The sequence below is a fragment of the Nesoenas mayeri genome, assembly GCF_963082525.1.
Source record: "Nesoenas mayeri genome assembly, chromosome: 1".
Lineage (NCBI taxonomy): Eukaryota > Metazoa > Chordata > Aves > Columbiformes > Columbidae > Nesoenas > Nesoenas mayeri.
Window position 1 is genome coordinate 37,453,279 of NC_137541.1, and position 19,184 is coordinate 37,472,462.

A 19,184-nucleotide genomic window follows, 5' to 3' on the forward strand; every position below is an offset into this window, starting at 1 on the left:
GGCACAAATGACTCCAGGGCAATCCCAAAGGCTCTCTTCCCTCGCCGCTATTTTTTAAGTTTTCATCCCATTACGTGTTACAAGTACCATCCTTCTCCTCCTAGTTTGACACAAGTCACCCCCGCTGCCTGAGGAGCGGGTGATCCTTCGACTCCTCTCCCCCTCCGCGCACCCGGCTCCCCACACAGCCCTGGCCCCGCCGGCCGCCAAGATGGCTGTGACCCGGGGGTGACCAACGGCCGGGCGGGACGCGCGCCCCCCCCTCCCTCGCCCCGCGCCCGGGACGCGGCGCTAGGCGGCCGTTGAGCCCGCGGGAGGCGGCCGTTGGGCGGGCGCGGGGGGAGGAGAGGGGCCCTCCCCTCCCTTCCCCACTCCGCGGCGGGGGAACGTGCGGGTACTCGGGGGGAACGGAGCGGGAGGGGGCGACAAGGAGGGACGGAGGGAGGGGAGGGGAGGCGGCCGGCGGGGCGGAGACCGCCCCTCCTGTGCGCTGTTTGTCCCTGTTCCGCCGCGCGAGGAGGAGGGCCCTGTCCGGCCGCCTGCTGCTGCCCCCTCCTCCGTCTGAGGGGACCGGGGCGACCGGGGAGGGCGCGGGGGAGGTGATGAGCTTGGGCCGGGGGCTGCGGCGGCGGCGCGGCTGCTGCTGCTGCTGCGGCGGGAGGCGACGGCGGGCCGTTGGAGGATCTGTCCGGCCGGCCCGGGGCCAGGGGGATGCAGCGGAGGACGTGTCGGGATCTGGGTGTAGCTGATCGGAGAAGAGAGGCAGTCGCCGACCGGAGAGGCCGAGAACCAGCGGAGGAGAGCCACCCTGACATGCCTTTTCCTCTCCCTCCTCTCCAGCGGCCATGTTAACCAGAAAACCCTCAGCTAGCGCCGCCGCTGGTGCTGCCTACCCAGCCGGTAAGAAGCGTGCAGCCACGATCGCCGCCGCGTCGGGAGCCCGCACCGCCCCTGCCGTGCTGGGCCGCGCCAGGCTGGGCCGTGCGGCGCTGGGGCGGGGGACGGCGGCGGGGGGGAGCTCGACCGCGCCGCGGCTGCCCCCGCAGCTGCCGCCGCAGCGGGGCCGTGCGTGTCGGAACAATGATCCGCCCTCCCCCCGGCAACCGAGCCCGAGGGGCCGGGGGGAGGCTGCGTGGTCGCCTCCGGCATGCTGGTGTGCGGAGTGGCGAGTTCGCCTCGGGGAAGGGAAAAAAAAACCAGAGAAATCACTTAGGGAAACGACCCAGAAAAAATTGGGAATTGCTGCTTTTGCCGGAGCGGCCGCGTTTGACAGGGGGCAGCGGTGCTCGTCTCCTCTCCCCGCTGTAGACTTGAGAACTCCTGGCAGGTTCCCGGCGGCGCCGGGATTTCGCCGGGCCAGACGGCTCGGGGTGGGTTGGGCGGCCGTCCAGCCCCGAGGCGTCTGCGGGGCAGAGCCGGCTTGTTCTCCCGGTTAGGCGTCTGCCGGTGGCGGGTTAATCTCGGATGAAGGGTTTAGCCGGGCGAGCATGGCCCGCCCGCGCTATTAGCCGGATCGGTGCGTGTGTGCGCCGCGGCGGTGATTAGCTTTTAGTGGCTTCTGCCTGAAGCAAGACGGGCGGCGGTGCCGGCGAAGCGCTGGGGCCGCCGCCCCGACGGTCGCGCTGCCCAGAGGGGTTGCCGCCGCCGCTGCTCTCCGCGCTTACCCCTCTGCTCTCCGCAGGCAGGGCAGGGGACAGCGGCCGCCCGCTGCAGTCTTCCCCGGGCACCGGAGCCGGGGTCTCCCGGGCAGGAGCTGGGACTGGCCCGCCGTCGCCCCTCGCATTGCCGCCGCTCAGGGCCAGCAACGCCTCCCACACGGTGAGCCCGGGCTTGGGGCGGGGGGTCGGGGCAGGGGGGTGGGAAGGGGCGTCCTGCGCAGGGGGCTTGTCGCGCCGCCGCCCCTCACCTTTCGCCGGGTGTCCCCCGTGGCAGGACCGATCCCTCATGGGCACCGCGAGGCGGGAGAGGGCAAGGGTCCCGCCGCCGCCCTGTCCAGACTGATGAGGCGCTTGGTGCTTAAGCGAAGTGCATATAATTTCTACAGACTCGGATCAAATGTGCATGTTTGTTGTGAGACTGGATCTCTGTGACTGCACTGAGAAGCAGCTTTCTCCCTCCCCCTCCCTAGCCCTCTTTCAGTCTGGTTTTGTGTCTCATTTTCAGTGACAAATTCGATCTTCCACACTTGCACAGAGGAGCTGTTCTGGTAAATGCATTTTTTGAGATGACATTATTTTGTCAATGAGTTTAGTCACTGTGATTAAAGGGTCGCATGAACTGTAGTGAAAAATGAAGGCTCCTCTCCCCTTATTAGCTCAGGCCGATAGCTGTCTTCTCTAGAAATAGCTATCACTGTACTTGGCGACAAAGACCGGATTAATTCAACTTTATTGCTGCAGTAGTTTACCTAAAGAAATAAGCACTGATGACATGAAAAAGATGTTATTTTACGATTCTGTGATATCTCACGTTATCTCCCACCCCTAGTTAATCTAATAGGAATGAAACTTTACAAGTATGCCACTATATATGGATGAGGGAGGGTATCTCTGTCCTGAAGGCATGAGGAGGGTAGAGAGAGGGGTCTGTTTGTTGTCATGTTAACACTAAATATCTGGAATTTTTATTGCATACATTTCCTTCTGAATTATGAAAGATTTCATTCTGACCCTGAAAGGCACTGATGGCATACTTTTCTTAGAATTAATGAGTTCTTCATGGATGCTCACATACTATCTTCGTAAACATATGGTAGAGCTTTAAATGGTAATGTGATTATGGGCTAGTGGAAGGTGAAACCGTGCATTTAGATATTAGTGTTTCAGTGACTTTCTATATAGCTTCAGGGGTAAAAGCGTCTTATTCAAATCCATTTATAGAAAGAATTGGCTTAAATTAAAAAAAACCTACACTATATATAGGATATTCTCAGAAGAAATGATATTCTGCAAATTCAAGGTGGAGCTGCATACTTGAGATCAACATCACTGTCTATTTATGTAGCTACGTTATTCATTGTTCATTCGTATCAAGGGCCATATTTTTCACATTCATGTACCAGTTAAGTGCTGGTCGATTTTTAGAGTTGGGGCAACAGCTTAACTGTTTTATAAAAACAGAAAAGAATGTAGTACAAACAGCCTGGACACTGGTGATGAAACTGTACATATGTATGGGCCCATAAATAACAGGGCCCTGCATGTAACAAAGCCCAGACATAATTTAGGATTTGTGAAAGTGTGCTGGTCCAGCTATATACCTGGGACTACTTACTAATTTTGGAAGTACAGAACTTTGGCATTTTTATACATAGTTTTATGTCTGTGTGTATTATATATAGTGTCTTTGCATATATCAATATTTGTATGAAAACAAAATCTTTATGTAGTCATGCAAGGGGTGTTCAGGCATTATATTTCTGTGTTTCAAGTATTTTTATACACATATCATTGTGTATGTATGCATATGTTTCTATATAGCCATGTATGCTATATCCATGTGTGTATATAGATACAAAGAGATGAAATTCTTATGGAAGCACACAGGGGTGATCAAGCATTATATTGCTGTGTTTCATGTCCCTCTAGATTCTGACTGTTGCACACTCTGCCTTTCCTTTGTGCTACAGAGCCTGCTTTACAGTATTTATTTAGCCTTGGGTACTATTATGGAAATACCTCAGACTGCCTTTATGAATTTTGTAGGTGGTTATTTTGTGGTTGGCTAATATAACTTTTTGTGGTAAGGATCAGATGTGACATCAGAATGCTGGATTTCAACCTTAAAAAATAAGGGCTATATCTGTTATGTGATCTTTCTATAAACTTGGGGCCTAGTGACCTCAGCTGACACTGACTGATTGAAAACCATTGGTTTTGCATCCCACTGCTTCCTCTAGACAGACCTATCTATTATAAAATGGAACATTTCAGTTTTCTTAAGCCATTTTTTTTCTTTGTGTTCATTTACTTATTCTGTTTTCATCCCTGTTGTAGTTAAGTGACTTCTGTAATAGCTAGAAATTGAGAGCATTTCTCCTTGTTTTTCAGATTTTCAGAAGGTATAGTTTACTTAAATGGTTGAACTTGCCGGTGGCTGGATGTAAGCGTGTATATTGTATATACACTAGTTGTGAAGAGAGGCTGAGATTTAAGGTATTTTTGAGTTTAAGCTGAAAAGTTTTCTTCTAATACAGAGAGAAGAAATCCACTGTCATATTTCTTGCAGCAGTGAGTTGTATCATTTAGACTCTAGTGAAACTGTTGTCTCCTACTTTCAATTGAAGTTTCATTGGTTGGTAGAATTTAATAGCATGGAAGACCAGGGGTAGCAGGAGGGAAGATGCTGTTTACACAGGTTTCTTACCACAGGGCAGAGATTTGGGCTGCAGCCCCTGCAATCACAGCAACCTTTTTTGCTAAGCAGACTGTTGTGTATTGTACCAGGTAAAGGTTTTGTTTATTTTTAAAAAAAATTGTGGCTTCATTGTAGGCTTCCTTCCCTGACTATCCTTTTGGGTCATGGTGGAAAATGGAAACTCATTTCCAGTCTGTTGTCCTCTTCATTTTCCTCTTCAAAGTCATTGCTTTCTTTTTGAAGGCTTAAGTTCTTGCCTTGATGATTGGAACCTTTTTGTATTCACTCTTTTTGTTACGGTGTTCTTGCATCCACTTGGCATGCTGCAGTAGAGATTAACTTAGTTGCCTGCTGCTCTGCTTGTGTAAATCCCCACCCGTCTGTGAGTCTCTCTCCCAGACTCGTCTCTGTCTTCTGCCTACCTACATCTCTTTTCTTTCTTATTTGGCACATAGCACTGCATTCTGGACTCCTGCTGTTGCTCTTGCAGTAAAGCAGTCTTGATCTTTTTCTCCTCCTGTCTAGTACTGTAACAACAACCCATTTACAGTGCATGATTCAGTACCTTCCCTCTTCAACCCCTTTCTAAGACTTCCCCACAGCAAACCTGTTTTCTTTTGCCACAAGGGATGAATGTCCATCCATATGCTTTTGCATCAGTTGGTTAGTCTTAATTTTTTTTTAATAATATACATTATAATTGAACAGAGATTCCTGGACTCTGTTAACATGAGGATCTGGTGGGTCATATGCTGCAAATTTTTATTAAGGGCAGCTGCTTTAAAAGAGGTAAAACCAAGCAAAATACCTTCGTATTGCGGTGTTTTGATGTAATAAATTGCCACAGAAATGCTGCTGTGTTTCAGTGGAAATAACTGTACAGTTGTGACCTGAACTTTGCTATATCTAGATTTTTTTTTGTGTTTCTACTTCTTCTGCGTAAACTTTTGTCTAGGTGGGATATGACACTATCTTAACTTTTAATGGGGTGGTCTTGAATTTAAGCTCCAGCAGCTGGTGACTGAGCTTGTGGACTGCTGTAGATCTGGACACATCTCATATGTATATGCTTCGGCTTACCCAAAGGGTTTAATTTACTGTCCATTGACTGTCTTTTTTCGTTTCAACATGCATAATACATGCAGGGTGCCCCAGCAGTATGGAGATGCTCTGTACCTGCATAGTCCTGACAGGAGGAAAAAAAAAGTTAGGAATTGTTATCACTTTTGAGGCATAGTTCTGTCTGTGAAAATGTTTTTTGTATGAAGTCAAATGGATTTTTTGCTGCTGCCATATCTGGTCCATATAAGCTTATTTTTTTAAAAGCTAACTTTTCTACAGCTCTTGTTGAGCCACAGGCTCTTTAGGAGAATGGCTTAGTCTTTTTTGGTGTGTAAAACCCATACCCGTAATAAAACCATTATGATAATCCTGCATTGTTGTTATCTTACTAATTAGCAGCTATTTTTAGTTCTGAATAGAGGAATGTTGTTAAAAAATTCATTTATCAAAGGAAAATGGCCTTTTGTATATTTGCTCAGGTTGTGGTCAGCAAAATAGGCAGTGAAGCATGCTACACCTGTAAGTGTATGCTTCTAGCATGTTAGACACAGTAGGACTGAAACTGGAATGCCTAGAAATGCTGTAATGAAATGGGTGTATAGCATAACGTTTTTTCTCTAATTAACATATGCTTTGGAACACTGTTTCTCCCTTATTCTCACCTATGAAAAGTAATAGCAGATAAAGGCATCTTCTTCCTGTGCAGTATTTCAGCAGGCCATTGTGATTGCTTTATTACTAGGATTCATTTTATAAACTTTCTTAGATTTTGATTGACATCTATATATGTGATTTTGCTCAAAATAAAAATGATAGTATATAGCTGAAGCACGTGCCTGTCTTGGATAGTGTTACAGACTGCTAATATCACATCAAGTGACTTTTACAAAGATGGAATATGTCTTGGTGCTTTTGGAAGATACAGTTGAGAAAAGGTATATGCTACTGTGGTGTTCAGTCCTGTAGTCATAGTTTTGTAGGTCTTGAAACAGAACATTGCGTTGGCTCAGTGTTACTCCAAAGGAATTGTCAGTTGTTTTTTCGTTAGCAGGTTGGACTCAAGTTTATGCTACTTCTATGTTGTTACAGGTCTGTAGTCTAAGGATACTAAGTTACTGTTCTACTTCTGTCACTAAACCCCTTTGTGCAAACAAACAAACAAAAACCCAAACCTCAAACACTCCCACCCCCAAAAAAGGGGTATGTTTGTTTTGTTTTACATGGTGTCTGTACTTCAAAGGTTAGGTTTCCGGCATAGCCATCAACTTCCATAGACTGAGCAAACCATAGCAGCAATTTTGAAGTGATGAAAAACTACTGAGAGAGGGGAAAAAAATCACATTGTTACGTTTGCCGTTTTGTAATTGATGTTCCCAGAAGACTCAGGAAGATGAGTTCTTCCTGTTCAAGCTTACCTGTTGTTTCAATATGTTTTATGGAGAATTGTGTACGTCAGTTTTTGAAGATGTGCGCTATAAAAAGTTGTAAATCTTTGAAGGTGAAGCATGCGGTATAAGTGCATGCAGGTTGTCAGCTGTGTAGGTTGTTGGATCTGGAATTTAGAGGCCCATCTGCAGAAGGAAAAGGGAGACACGTTATGAACATCTCAGGCTTATGGTTTTGGATGAAAAGATGGAGCTTCTGTGTACCATGAACAGATTGTAACTGGGCTAAGAAGGCTGTAGTCCTCTGTAGCTTTGCAAGCCCATTAATAGTGGTTCAGGGAACTTAACAGCGTCAGTGGTGAAGCCTGTGGAGCTTGTAAGCAGTACAAGTCTGAACTTGACAGCAGTCTCAGACACCCGGTAGCCAGAAGGAGATGGGCAGAGCAAAAGGCTGGTGAGAATCTAACTCTCATCCAGGTTGGAAATAGAAGAAGTGATGGTGATTCTTGTGCAGGCAGTACCGTGAGATGGGTAAAGTCCATTTTTCATATTGACTTTGTGATTGTGATATGTCTGATAGCTCTGAAGCTCCTGTTTCGGTTTTTGAAAGAAGAGCGAGCTCTCTTCTCCCCTACAGCTTTTGGAATAGAGCCTGTGCTAATTTGGTGTCTTTTCTTCCACAAAGAAAACCAGTGCTACTGTCTGCATCTGCATTTGCATTCCCCAGCAGCAGCTGACTGAAACTGGCAAAACCGGTCATTTTGGATTTGGGGTGAAGCTGGGATAATGCTGGTGATTTCATTGTGCTGCTTGGCAGAAAAAGGCAAACTGTGAGCAGCAAGAGAAACCATGAGGCTCCCTGAAGGTGCAGGAAGCAGAGCTACATGGTTTACACTTTAGAATGTGTTTGCAAACATGCTTTTAGGAAAAATAACTCTTCAGTCCCTGTTGAGAGTAGGTAAATGTTTAGATTTTTTCCAAGCCCTGATACAAAGCAAATAACTGAAATTTGAAGAATTCTCCACTACATCTATTGAAACAAGCAGTGCTTAGGAAGGGTGGAAAAATAGTTAAATCTGAAAACAGGTGATTCAGCTGAGAAAAAAAATAAATCAAGATGTGAACTGTGGCAATGAGTATTTTGGTTAAGAAATTCTTAAAGATTATTTTCTCCTCTATGTTTTTTCTTCCTTACGGTACGTTAGAATTGCCTACTTCTGGTTTGTCCAGATATGTTCTGGTTTGTTGTTCAACCAGTAACACTGAAGAAATATATGTACCATGAATTTCTTAGCTTAAGTACTTGTAGTCTGTACAGTTGCTCTGCTGCTTCATTGTGCATTTCTTATGCTGTTTTGCAATACTGGATGTGCTGAGCCTCCAACACATCTTACTGACTAGATCCGTTTTTTCTGAGATGCACTATGTAGCAGCTCATGGGGCCGAATTTTCTTCTCAGTAACGGCTGTTTATATAGAGGATCAGGGCAACCTTCAGGGAATTGCTACTGCAGTGCACTTCAAACTTGACCTGAAGGAATTCCCTGTAGGCATGATAGGTTTGTTAAGTCCCCTTGATGATTTAATTCCTGGGGATTTTGAGACATCAAGCTAGGAAGGGAATTAATGTCAATATCTTGTTTATCTTCACTGTGCTTAAATGTTACCAGCATGTTTTGCTCTGAATTGCAATTGTGTGGTAACACTTTGTATGAGATTGATCAAATCTGATAGTGTGAACTGAAATTGCTCTGCAAATAAATGTACACAATCAAACTGCAATGATGAAATAAAATGGACCAGTTATTCAACGTGAGTCAAAATGCAATCAGAAGAGCAGTCAACTTAGCAGAAGCAATCCCTGAGAGCTCTTGTTCTTATGTTGTGTGAGTTTCAGAGCTGCAAATTTCAAAATATTATCCAAAGGTGAGGGTGGTTTCCTGCTGGCTACACATTGGGAACAAATTACTGAATTTACAAAAAAACGATTCTGCCGAAGCAGACCGATACCTTAACAGAAGCACAAAATATGCTAAGAGTCTGCGTTGCATGTCTTGGTTTTCTCATTAGGAAGCACTTCTGCAGTTGCAGCACAGATTTTGTTGCCTCATATCACAGCACACAACTGTCATTTTCTGATTTCATTTCAGCAACCTTAAGTGAACAGGGAATGTGTTTTCCTTAGCTACCTAGCAAAAATAATTCTCAGATTAAAAGTGCTCTCAACCCTGTCTTGATCATCTGTCTGACAGTATTGGCGAACTTTTGGTTAGTAATTTGACATAAATATTAAGACTAGTGAATCAGCTGGAGAGACAGCAGGGGAATTCTTCCCACGTTTGTATAAGACCAGGCAGATGACAAACTAATTATTCTCTGCTTCAGAGCAAATGAGGAATTCTAAGGACAACTGTTTTAGTGGCAAGTATATGCTTGTAAATTTCATGGTTTTCCTTAAAAATAACAGGTTTTGAGCGATAGCTGTTTTCACACCCCACTACTTTCAGTGTTTTTTTTTTTTCCTTGAAAATGCTTGATTCTGTTTGCCTTGTGAAAACTGTCCAGACCAAATGTAAATTCTAAAATCAACTAATCCTTTCTTTCCATTCCTTTAAAATAAAGTTAGTTGTATATTCTTCAAGGGAGAGATTTTCTCTCAGCTCAAGTTTGTATCAGGCCCCAAATCTCATCTTGGCTAAAAGTTATTATAAGACTGGTTTGGGAAAAGTGCTAGAGGATATGCTTGTACGTCATTGGTCTGAATGCCTTGCTGAATAGTGGCTGTCTCAATTGCAGGCAGTGAATGGCATCTGTTGAGCTTCAGAAAAGTGCAGGCTCTTTTCCTCTTTGTGCATGTCACAGCACACTCCTTATTGCTTAAAATTGTATCTGGGGCTTTTGATATACAACAGATTTAGGAACAAGTTAAAATCTTGATTTCTGAGAACAGTTGACTAGGAGAGCCTTAGCCATGTAAGTTCAAGCAGGCATCATATATTGATCTCCAGCATAAATAAAACTGCTACTGTGTTCTGTAAAGTGTAATTTAGTGTCCCTCAAGCATACTCCTTGATATTACAGGACTGTTGCCTTGAAGATTCCTTGGAGGATTGTTGGCTTATCATCGTAGCACATCTGTGATTGCCTTGTTGCAAACATTTTAGAGAGACATGAAAGTGGCATTTGAGAAATAAGGATCTGGAAAATTTTACAGCATCTAACCATATCACAGGATATGTGCTGTATTTTTCAGATTATCTGTAGACTGCCGACTTCTACAAAAATACTTAGTTTTCAGGTGATTTAGGCAGGATGGCAGGTTGCAGAATGAATGGTGAAGCACAGAGTTCATGCCTTTCTTGTTAACTGGGTATATATTTATTTTCGATTTTAGGTTGGAGGCAGTAAGCACACAATGAATGAGCACCTCCATGTTGGTAGCCATGGACAAATCCAGGTTCAGCAGCTGTTTGAAGATAACAGTAACAAGAGGACGGTTCTGACGACACAACCAAATGGACTTACAACGCTAGGCAAATCTGGATTGCCAGTGGTTCAGGAGAGACAGCCAGAGAGTGCTCACAGACGACAAGGGAGCTCCAGCTCTTTAAAATCTACAGATGGAACAGGGAAAGTGAAAGCCTCCGTTATAACACCAGAGCAGGCAATGAAGCAATACATGCAAAAATTAACAGCTTTTGAGCATCATGAGATTTTTAGCTACCCTGAAATATACTTTTTGGGTCCAAATGCAAAGAAGCGGCAAGGTGTGATTGGTGGTTCCAACAACTGCGGGTATGATGATGACCAAGGGTCTTACATACAAGTACCCCATGATCATATTGCATACAGGTATGAAGTCCTAAAAGTTATAGGGAAGGGAAGCTTTGGGCAGGTGGTGAAGGCCTACGATCACAAGATGCATCAGCATGTAGCACTAAAAATGGTGAGAAATGAAAAACGTTTCCACCGCCAAGCTGCGGAAGAAATTAAGATCCTGGAGCATCTCCGGAAACAAGATAAGGATAATAACATGAATGTTATTCACATGTTGGAAAACTTCACATTCCGCAGCCATATCTGCATGACATTTGAATTGCTGAGCATGAACCTGTATGAGTTAATAAAGAAGAACAAGTTTCAGGGCTTTAGCCTGCCTTTGGTCCGCAAGTTTGCCCACTCAATTTTACAGTGCTTGGATGCTTTGCACAAGAACAGAATCATTCACTGTGACCTTAAACCTGAGAACATTCTGTTGAAGCAACAGGGTCGAAGTGGTATCAAAGTGATTGATTTTGGCTCCAGTTGCTACGAGCATCAGCGAGTCTACACTTACATTCAGTCACGGTTTTACCGTGCACCTGAAGTCATCCTTGGTGCTCGTTATGGGATGCCCATAGATATGTGGAGCTTGGGCTGTATTCTAGCAGAGCTTCTCACCGGTTATCCACTTCTACCTGGAGAAGATGAAGGAGACCAGCTGGCTTGTATGATTGAGCTATTGGGCATGCCTTCTCCAAAACTCTTAGATTCATCCAAGCGAGCCAAAAACTTTGTGAGCTCTAAGGGTTATCCGCGCTACTGCAACATCACAACCTTGTCCGACGGCTCTGTAATACTGAATGGTGGACGCTCTCGGAGAGGAAAGCTACGTGGCCCGCCAGAGAGCAGAGAATGGGGTAATGCATTAAAGGGATGTGATGATCCCCTGTTCCTTGACTTCTTGAAACAGTGTTTAGAATGGGATCCTGCTATCCGTATGACACCAAGCCAGGCTTTGCGGCATCCCTGGCTAAGGAGACGGTTGCCAAAGCCTCCGACTGGGGAAAAGGCCTCGGCAAAGAGAATTACAGAGAGCACTGGTGCTATAACGTCGATTTCCAAGTTACCTCCCACTTCAAGCTCGGCTTCAAAACTGAGGACTAATTTGGCACAGATGACAGATGCCAATGGGAATATTCAGCAAAGAACAGTATTGCCAAAACTTGTTAGCTGAGTTTGAAAAACCCGATGCTGTTAATATGAGAGATACAATGTGGCTGAGCCTTATTTGTATGAAAAAGTAGCTCAGATATACATTTTTATTTGCTCAATAACTTTATTCATTTGTATCTTTCAGCACTCATTTTAAATGTAAGAAACGTTGATTTTGTTTTTATAAAAACACGGGGACAATGCTTTAAGTTTTTATACTTATTTTTTAAAATGTTTGTCTTCTACAGTACAATTAGCCTTACTGTAACTAGTGTGACACAGTAATAAACATCAGTGGCAGGCCACTGGTTACAACATGACTGTCATGCATTGCAGCGTGGTGTCAAAGGTATTAAACTTTCTCTTCCATGGTTCATATTAGGTTTCACCTGGGGTAAATTTGTAGGTCTCTGCCTTTTGGATTTTATGGGTATGGGTCTTGATTCTGCAAACACTCACACCTATGCCTGACTGAACTCCAGGACGAATACTCGAATACAGTTAAGCGTGAACTTATAATGTGAAGTGGAGCCATAGCATGTCACATTGTTATTTTCTATATGGTAGCCCAGAGAAAGTAGTGGTGTCACTAATGGTACAGTCACCTCCTCTGGAATGCTTTCTGTATTCAAAAGTAATGCTTTTGATTAAAATGAGCATTTAAATATAATGCAAGAAAGAGCAACTTCCAGGGCTAAAATTACTCTCTTATATTGCATGCTCATGGTAGAGTGAGAGGAAAGGGTGGGCAGTCTCAGAAAGGATGAAAATGGAAGTACGTTCCTTCCTCTTAAGTCTCAAAGTGACTGATGAGTTGGTAAAGCAAAATGTTCTGGACTTCATTTCAGGTATATAACATTGAGCATTCACGCTGGGCTTCTCTCTCTTTCCCCTCCCTCCCCCTGCCCCATCTCCTGTTTTCTCTCCTAGTGTGCAGCTTGGTCTCCCTAAATCACATAGGCAGAAGTGCTTGTTCTGTCAGTTTTATACTGTAACTTCCAGATTATTATGGTACATGGATTTCACAGATTGCTTTTATTTTTTATGACAATGTTTGTTGGAGCGACTGTGACCTCTCTGGTACATTTACACTTCGAATCTGCATGTGGGAGCAAATACTATGTTACTACATTGCTTTCTGTAGAAAAGTACTTCACCTTAAACAGCATAACTGTAAGTGGAAAGATCCTCAGTGGAAAGCTTGTCAGCTGGCAGACATGATCCTAGATACTTTCTAATAAGGAAGAATTATCAAAGGAACATTAAATGGTTGGAATTTGATTTAATCTTTGGCATTTGTAACTGAAAATTACTTTGAAGGAACAGTTAGAGATATGTGTAGATTTGTTCACGTGTGTGTGTGCTAATGTTTATTTTTTCTTTTTTTACTTTGGGCTGCATTCATGGAACAAAGATCGTTTTTACTGAGGAATAATATCTAGACCTATGAGAGAAATATTCACGCATTGTAGCATGTTTTCAACAGGAACAGTTTGAAATCTAAGATCAATATTTTATAATGTACAGTGGCTGTGGTCTACACTGGATATATACAACATATGGAAAGGGAATTTTAAATAAAGTAGAACATGATGTAGAAGGATTATGGATGTTAGAACAAGACATACTAAGATGGATTGCATTAAACCTCAATAACTTTACTATAAGCAACATCTATATATACAGATTTTACTGAGTAACTTGTTGAAATTATGAAAAATACTTAAAGCATGGTCCCCTGAGAGGCCAAGAAAGTTTCCGGTTAAGTTCTCCTTCATATTCATTAATTTACCACTTACAGCTTAATTTTGTTTGTTTGGTTGGTTGGTTTGTTTTTAATTTAATGTAAGACTGGGGAGGGATATAAATACAAAGTTGCAGAATTCTCAGGAAACATATCGCTTAATGTCTTGCCAAAAAGTCAACACCTAAAGAATCTCCAAAAATAATTTCTGAGTGAGGATGGTATTTGTTGATTGATAACTGTTAAAATTAGAGCATCAATCAACCATTTTTGTTACCTTTTTTTTAAAAGATTGTTTCCTGCCTCTAGTCAAATTAAATTATTTAGTGTTAAATGTTCACGTCTTTATACAATGTGTGTAAGTGCAATATGTAAACATGTATGAAATCATGTTAAAATGAAATATAGTAATACAGTCAAGAAAAGTGGCTTTTGGAATATGAATATTCACTAAGTTATGTTCAGTAAATTCTAATTCTGGAAAAGATATATATTAATTTCCATGTAAAATTAACTGACTCTCATGACTATGGGAATACAATACTGTGTATTTTTCTACAGTAACTGGGAACCTTTACTTCCTCCACCACCTACTTGGCTTTACCACTCCTTTTTACCTTAACTCTTCCTGTAAAATTTAAGAAATAGGGATGCTTAAGTTAAGAGTGGAAGAAAAATTGCCTCCCTTACTGTATTTTAAAGGGAATATTGACACATGTTCCTGCTTTCATGGCAATTTAAGGTGAAAACATTCATAATGTTCATGGGTCATTAATGGGCTAAACCCACTAAATTTTCTTTTTCATGTAATCAGTTCTTAATGCCAATAATGCATTTGTGATCCACCTTGTTCATAAATGCTGCCGGAAACTTTAAGGCCAAAATATAGTGTGCAGAGCTATTTTTTTAACCCAGATACAGTGGAACTTCCTCTATGCTAAAGGAGCAGCTACATCAAAGTTTTTAGGTGATGTAGCTGCTTTTTATTGTAGCTTATTTATACCTGTAAAAAAGGAGGGAGGGAAGGGGTGGAAAGGACGTTACCTCTTGCTTTGATGTGATTTTATTCTAAGGGCTCTGATAATTAGGCTGATAGAAGTTGGCTTGGAAACAGTGCTTAGTCTCACATGTTACCATTGTCTGGGGATGTCTCGGCTATTTTCAGATTTAGTAATAGCACAGTGTTGTGTTGTCTTGTCTTTGGTTGCAGTCTCACTTGGCTCAGTTTCTTGCACCACTGGAGTGTTCATTACCACTTAAGTGTATTGGAACAACAGAGTGATGCAAGATGTGTAGATTAACAATAGAGGATGGATTGTGCCCTCGGTGTTAACAATGTGCCTTTTATTACAAATACCACGTTGTAGGGCATGCATCTTGGCCTCTTTACCCTTTGCATACTGGATAGTAGGGATGAAATCTATTTTTAAATGCTATACCTATCTTAAAACATCCTGTAGATGATCAAGGCCTTAATAGAAACAATAAGGCAATCACACTGCTAGGGTGGAGAGGACACTCTGTTTTTGTAGTACGTCTTCTTGAGGGGTTAAAAATGGCCCTTCCTCATTGGTTGTACTTTAACATCAAATTGATTTTTTTTTTTTTTTTTAAGAAATTTTTGTTATAGTGACACTAGACAGAAATCAACTGTATTTGTAAAAATTTACCTCAGACTCTTTAGTTTTATAGTGTGATTTAATCCCAGGGCATTTGGTATGAACCAAAGTGCATTCCTTTTATATGTGCCTGGCTCTTATAAAGGCGGCCAGGGATTTTTACAATTTGGGTGCAAGGCACTTAAGCCACTTTTAACTTGGTGGGTGATTTGGAGTTATAAATGACTTCATGGGAATGTTGAAAACACTTTAGACATAAGTAGCATTGGGCAATATTAGAATCTTTAGGAAAGGGTGTGCATTATTTAATGCCCTCTATTTTTTAGTATTTTTTTTCCATCAATAATATTTGTGATAAGTACAAAAAGAACTCTTTTTCCAGTCAGTAAAGATTACAATATTGCCCAGTTTAATGCTATGGTAGCATTTAAATAAAATAACATTTGTGAATTATTGTTTCTAGGGGCTTGTACATCTCTGCTACAAATTGTAATTACTCAGTTCAACTGCTACAATTACGTCTAAGCAGTAGCTTGGGTTTTTATTGGGCAATGACTTAGACACGTGACTGTAATATGCTGCAACTGTGTGTACTGAAAACATGTGAAAAACGATTGAATGTGGACTGTGTATATATGTATGTATAATTTTCTGTGAGATGCTGCTGTTGCCACTTAACATTAAAGATGTTGTAGTGGGTTTTAATCCTAGTGGCCAGTTTTATGATACTGTATGTATTGTACAGCTGATGACAGGAGTTAAGACTGTTCTAGTGAATATTTGTTACATTTTATTGTTGTGGCCAGAGATCATTTCAGAATAAAATTTTATGTCCTACTTTACTTCTCTCCACTGTAGTTTGGGTTTTTTTCTGGTCGTAAAGAGAGCCCTTGGAGCGCTGGCATTACTTAAATGTGGAACAGCTTCTCCATGCCGGCTGGAGTCAATGCCAGCAGTGCCTCTGTCCCCCAGCATGCTTACTGGTACCTGCGTGTAGTAATTACCCATTGCTGGAGGATGACGAGGTTGCTGCTGCTTTGTGTGTCTTGACAGCCTTGAATATTGCCCTAAGGCGAGTTTTGCCCTGAGGTTTCTAAAGTTATTCTCTAGACTTAGAAAGTAATATATTTTGTATTTTTATTTGCTCCATACTTTAGAGAAAACCATATTTGGCAGGAATTTTGCCTCCATATGTGATTTTTTTTCAGCTGTTTTTAAAGTTTTAAAAATAACAATAGATCTGATTTTATAAGAAATATTTGATTGGGAAAAATGCACTGTATATTCTTTTTCTCAAAACTGCTTTTAAAGAGCCCATATTTCTGCGCTGATTTTTGAGTCAGACTGACTTTTCCAAACTTGTCAGACTTTGTGAAGCCCCAGGATAATGAGAATATACTGCACAAAGCTGGTAGGTTAGAGTGGGCTAAATTCTGTTCACATACACACCCGAAGTAATTCATTGTTTAGTGCAGAACTATATAATGAGTAACTGGCTACATTCTCTTCTTGGTAATGTCAACGTACACCCACAGCAGTTTCACTGAAAAGCTTTCTGAAATCAATAAGCACAGGGTGAAATAAAGGGATTTCAACTGCACTTCAGTGTCTCCTTTTCAGCATGGTTGGGAGATTCCAGAGCACAAAACCCATCAAGATTAAATATAAACACAGTTTACAGCCCCAAAGAGCAGCAAGCTAAAAATTACATCATTGTGGATTAAAACCTATTTGTTAATTGCTGTGTTCTGAGGACAAAGGCCTTTTTTTCCTACCCAGTTATTTTAGCTTTCTTCATAGATCTCTTTTCCTTCAGACCTGTCTCTTGCCCTCTCCAGCCATCTGTCCCTCTTGCCAGCTCTTGTACACTTCTGTCACATCTGCTTTTTCATCTGAAGAAGGGTAGGGGTCTTCTCACCTGACTGGTGGTGTCTAGAAGTTGGGTTTCGGCCTGTGCCATTTGCTGAGACTCCCAGTAGCTGTTGCGGAAAACTGTGATGCCAGTACCGCTCCCTCACGGGTCTGACAGAGAGCTCAGATCCCTGTCTAAAATGGGGCCCTTGGAATGCCACCCCAAATCGTGGTCTGTAGCTGCTGTTATCTCTACGATGCTTTCTTCTGCGATGAAACTGTGGCTTCCTTTGGATGCCAGCTGTGCACCTCCTATTTTTTGTTTGTTTGTTTTGTTTCGTTGTTGTTTGTTTTTGTCTCTCCTTTTTTTCCCCAGCAAACCGACTGAAGAATGTGAGCAGTGTAATGATGATCAGGTGCCGTGTTCTTCACTTCTAGGTGCCGTGGCTTTTCTTAAAAATCCCGTTCAGTTTTTATTTAAAGGCTTGTTATTGAAAGATCCAGCATGAATTTTACTCTTCATCAGAATGTGAGAAATTAAAAAGCGGGTAAATATTTTGGGAAGTATCTGTATAGGGCTGTGTATGGTCAGGAGCTGCTATTTAGAGGGGGAAAAAAGACACCTATAAGACAAATAGGGCCAAATTTGAGGTAAGCATGCATTATCTTTCTTGGGTTCAGTGAAGGTTCAATAATCATTTCAGGATTGGGTTGAGATTGTCTTAAATGCATGTCAGTGTCTGAAAACCATTGATAACCTATCATTTCAGTGGAAAAATATATTTCTTTGAGAGCCTGTAATTTTAAACTCTGTGCTAATAAAGGATACTATTAAAAGGCCTTTTCTGTAGATAGAGCTTTAAAAATATTGTACATATCTTTAAAAAATATTATTTATAATGCTATTATATGGCTAACATAGTCTTGTGGTTTATATCTTAAATGTTTCTGAGAAGAAGAATATTAACTTTCTTTGTCTTGAGTATGTGATAGTAGACATCTCCCAGTCATCACATATGCTATAGTGGAGCAGAAATGGCTTGGATAGAACTGGTTTCTGTTCCTTCACAGAAATCCTCTGTGACTGTTGGAACTGGGGTTTCTCTGTGTCATTTTCCCTGTTTGGTTTTGTGTGTTTGTTTGCTTCTTCATTTGTTTGTTTTTGAGAAGTGCTTTCCAGCCTTTGGCTGTGGTGAGTCTGGGCTCTCTGCCGACTATCGGGCACTTTGGGATAGGGAGTACTGTAAAAATAAAGTTTCTTTAGCTTTTTTCCCAACGATAAACAGAAACTCTAGCTTAGTGCCAGACTCCAAAGACAGGGAGTGCACATTCACCTCCAGCTGCTGGGTTCCGCTCTCCACACCAGTTGTTAACCTTGTTCTTTAATTTCTGCATGGAGTTCAGCAGAAGTGCCAAGTGCTGCAGAATAAAATGGCTTGTGGCCATCACTTTGAGGGGGAAAAAGAAATTACAAAAGCAATGTCATGATGTCTTTTTTGGAGAAAGTTTGGGACATAGCTGGCATTAGAGAGGGGTTATACTGAGAAGTTCTTTGTCAGGGAGTTCTACATAACACCCTGGGAGGTGGCAAACGTGGTGTTCCTGCTAACAATGAAAACTATTTTCCCTTGTTTTGTAGATTGTGTTTTCATTTCATTGATTTGATTGTCTGTAAGCTGGACATGACTGTGCATACCTTACGTACCTAAAGGTACTGTCTGGAGTAGCTGCAAACATTGAAGTGTTACTTTATAAGTAACTTTGGTGAAGTTTTCATTCACCGACTGCCTGACCCGACAGTGCCCTATGCATAGCGTCCACAGAGTCCATGTAAGACTGTCTAAATGCAAAGCATTGCAAAATAGAGGTGCAGTGAAGTATTAAACCTTGATTAAACATGTGTGAGAGACATGTCCACCAAGCAGAAAAAAAAATAAATAGAATTGACAATTGTATTATGAAGACTTTAGGTCAAATTTTGTTTTCAGGTATAGTATGGATTTATTTAATCAGACTTCTTTAATTTAATAAACATTATCTGAATAAAGAGATTTTTTACTTCAGCTTCAGCATGGCAGTAAAAGTTCCATGCTGATTTTCTTTTTCACAAGTGTGTGGGATGCTTGCCAACACTACAAATATACTTTGCTCAAGCAATCTAAGTATAGAGATCTGCTCTAATATAATCTCCTGA

The 19,184-nt window shown here is 42.0% G+C and overlaps 1 protein-coding gene across 1 annotated transcript; it reads left to right on the forward strand.

Annotated features, from left to right (window-relative positions):
* Positions 1-845: 845 nt before the first annotated feature.
* On the forward strand, positions 846-11,798 carry DYRK2 (dual specificity tyrosine phosphorylation regulated kinase 2; the record flags this gene model as incomplete). Its single annotated transcript, XM_080363440.1, has 3 exons — positions 846-900; positions 1,682-1,818; positions 10,197-11,798. 3 exons carry the CDS (start codon positions 846-848, stop codon positions 11,796-11,798), a joined length of 1,794 nt encoding a protein of 597 aa, XP_080219566.1.
* Positions 11,799-19,184: the final 7,386 nt, after the last annotated feature.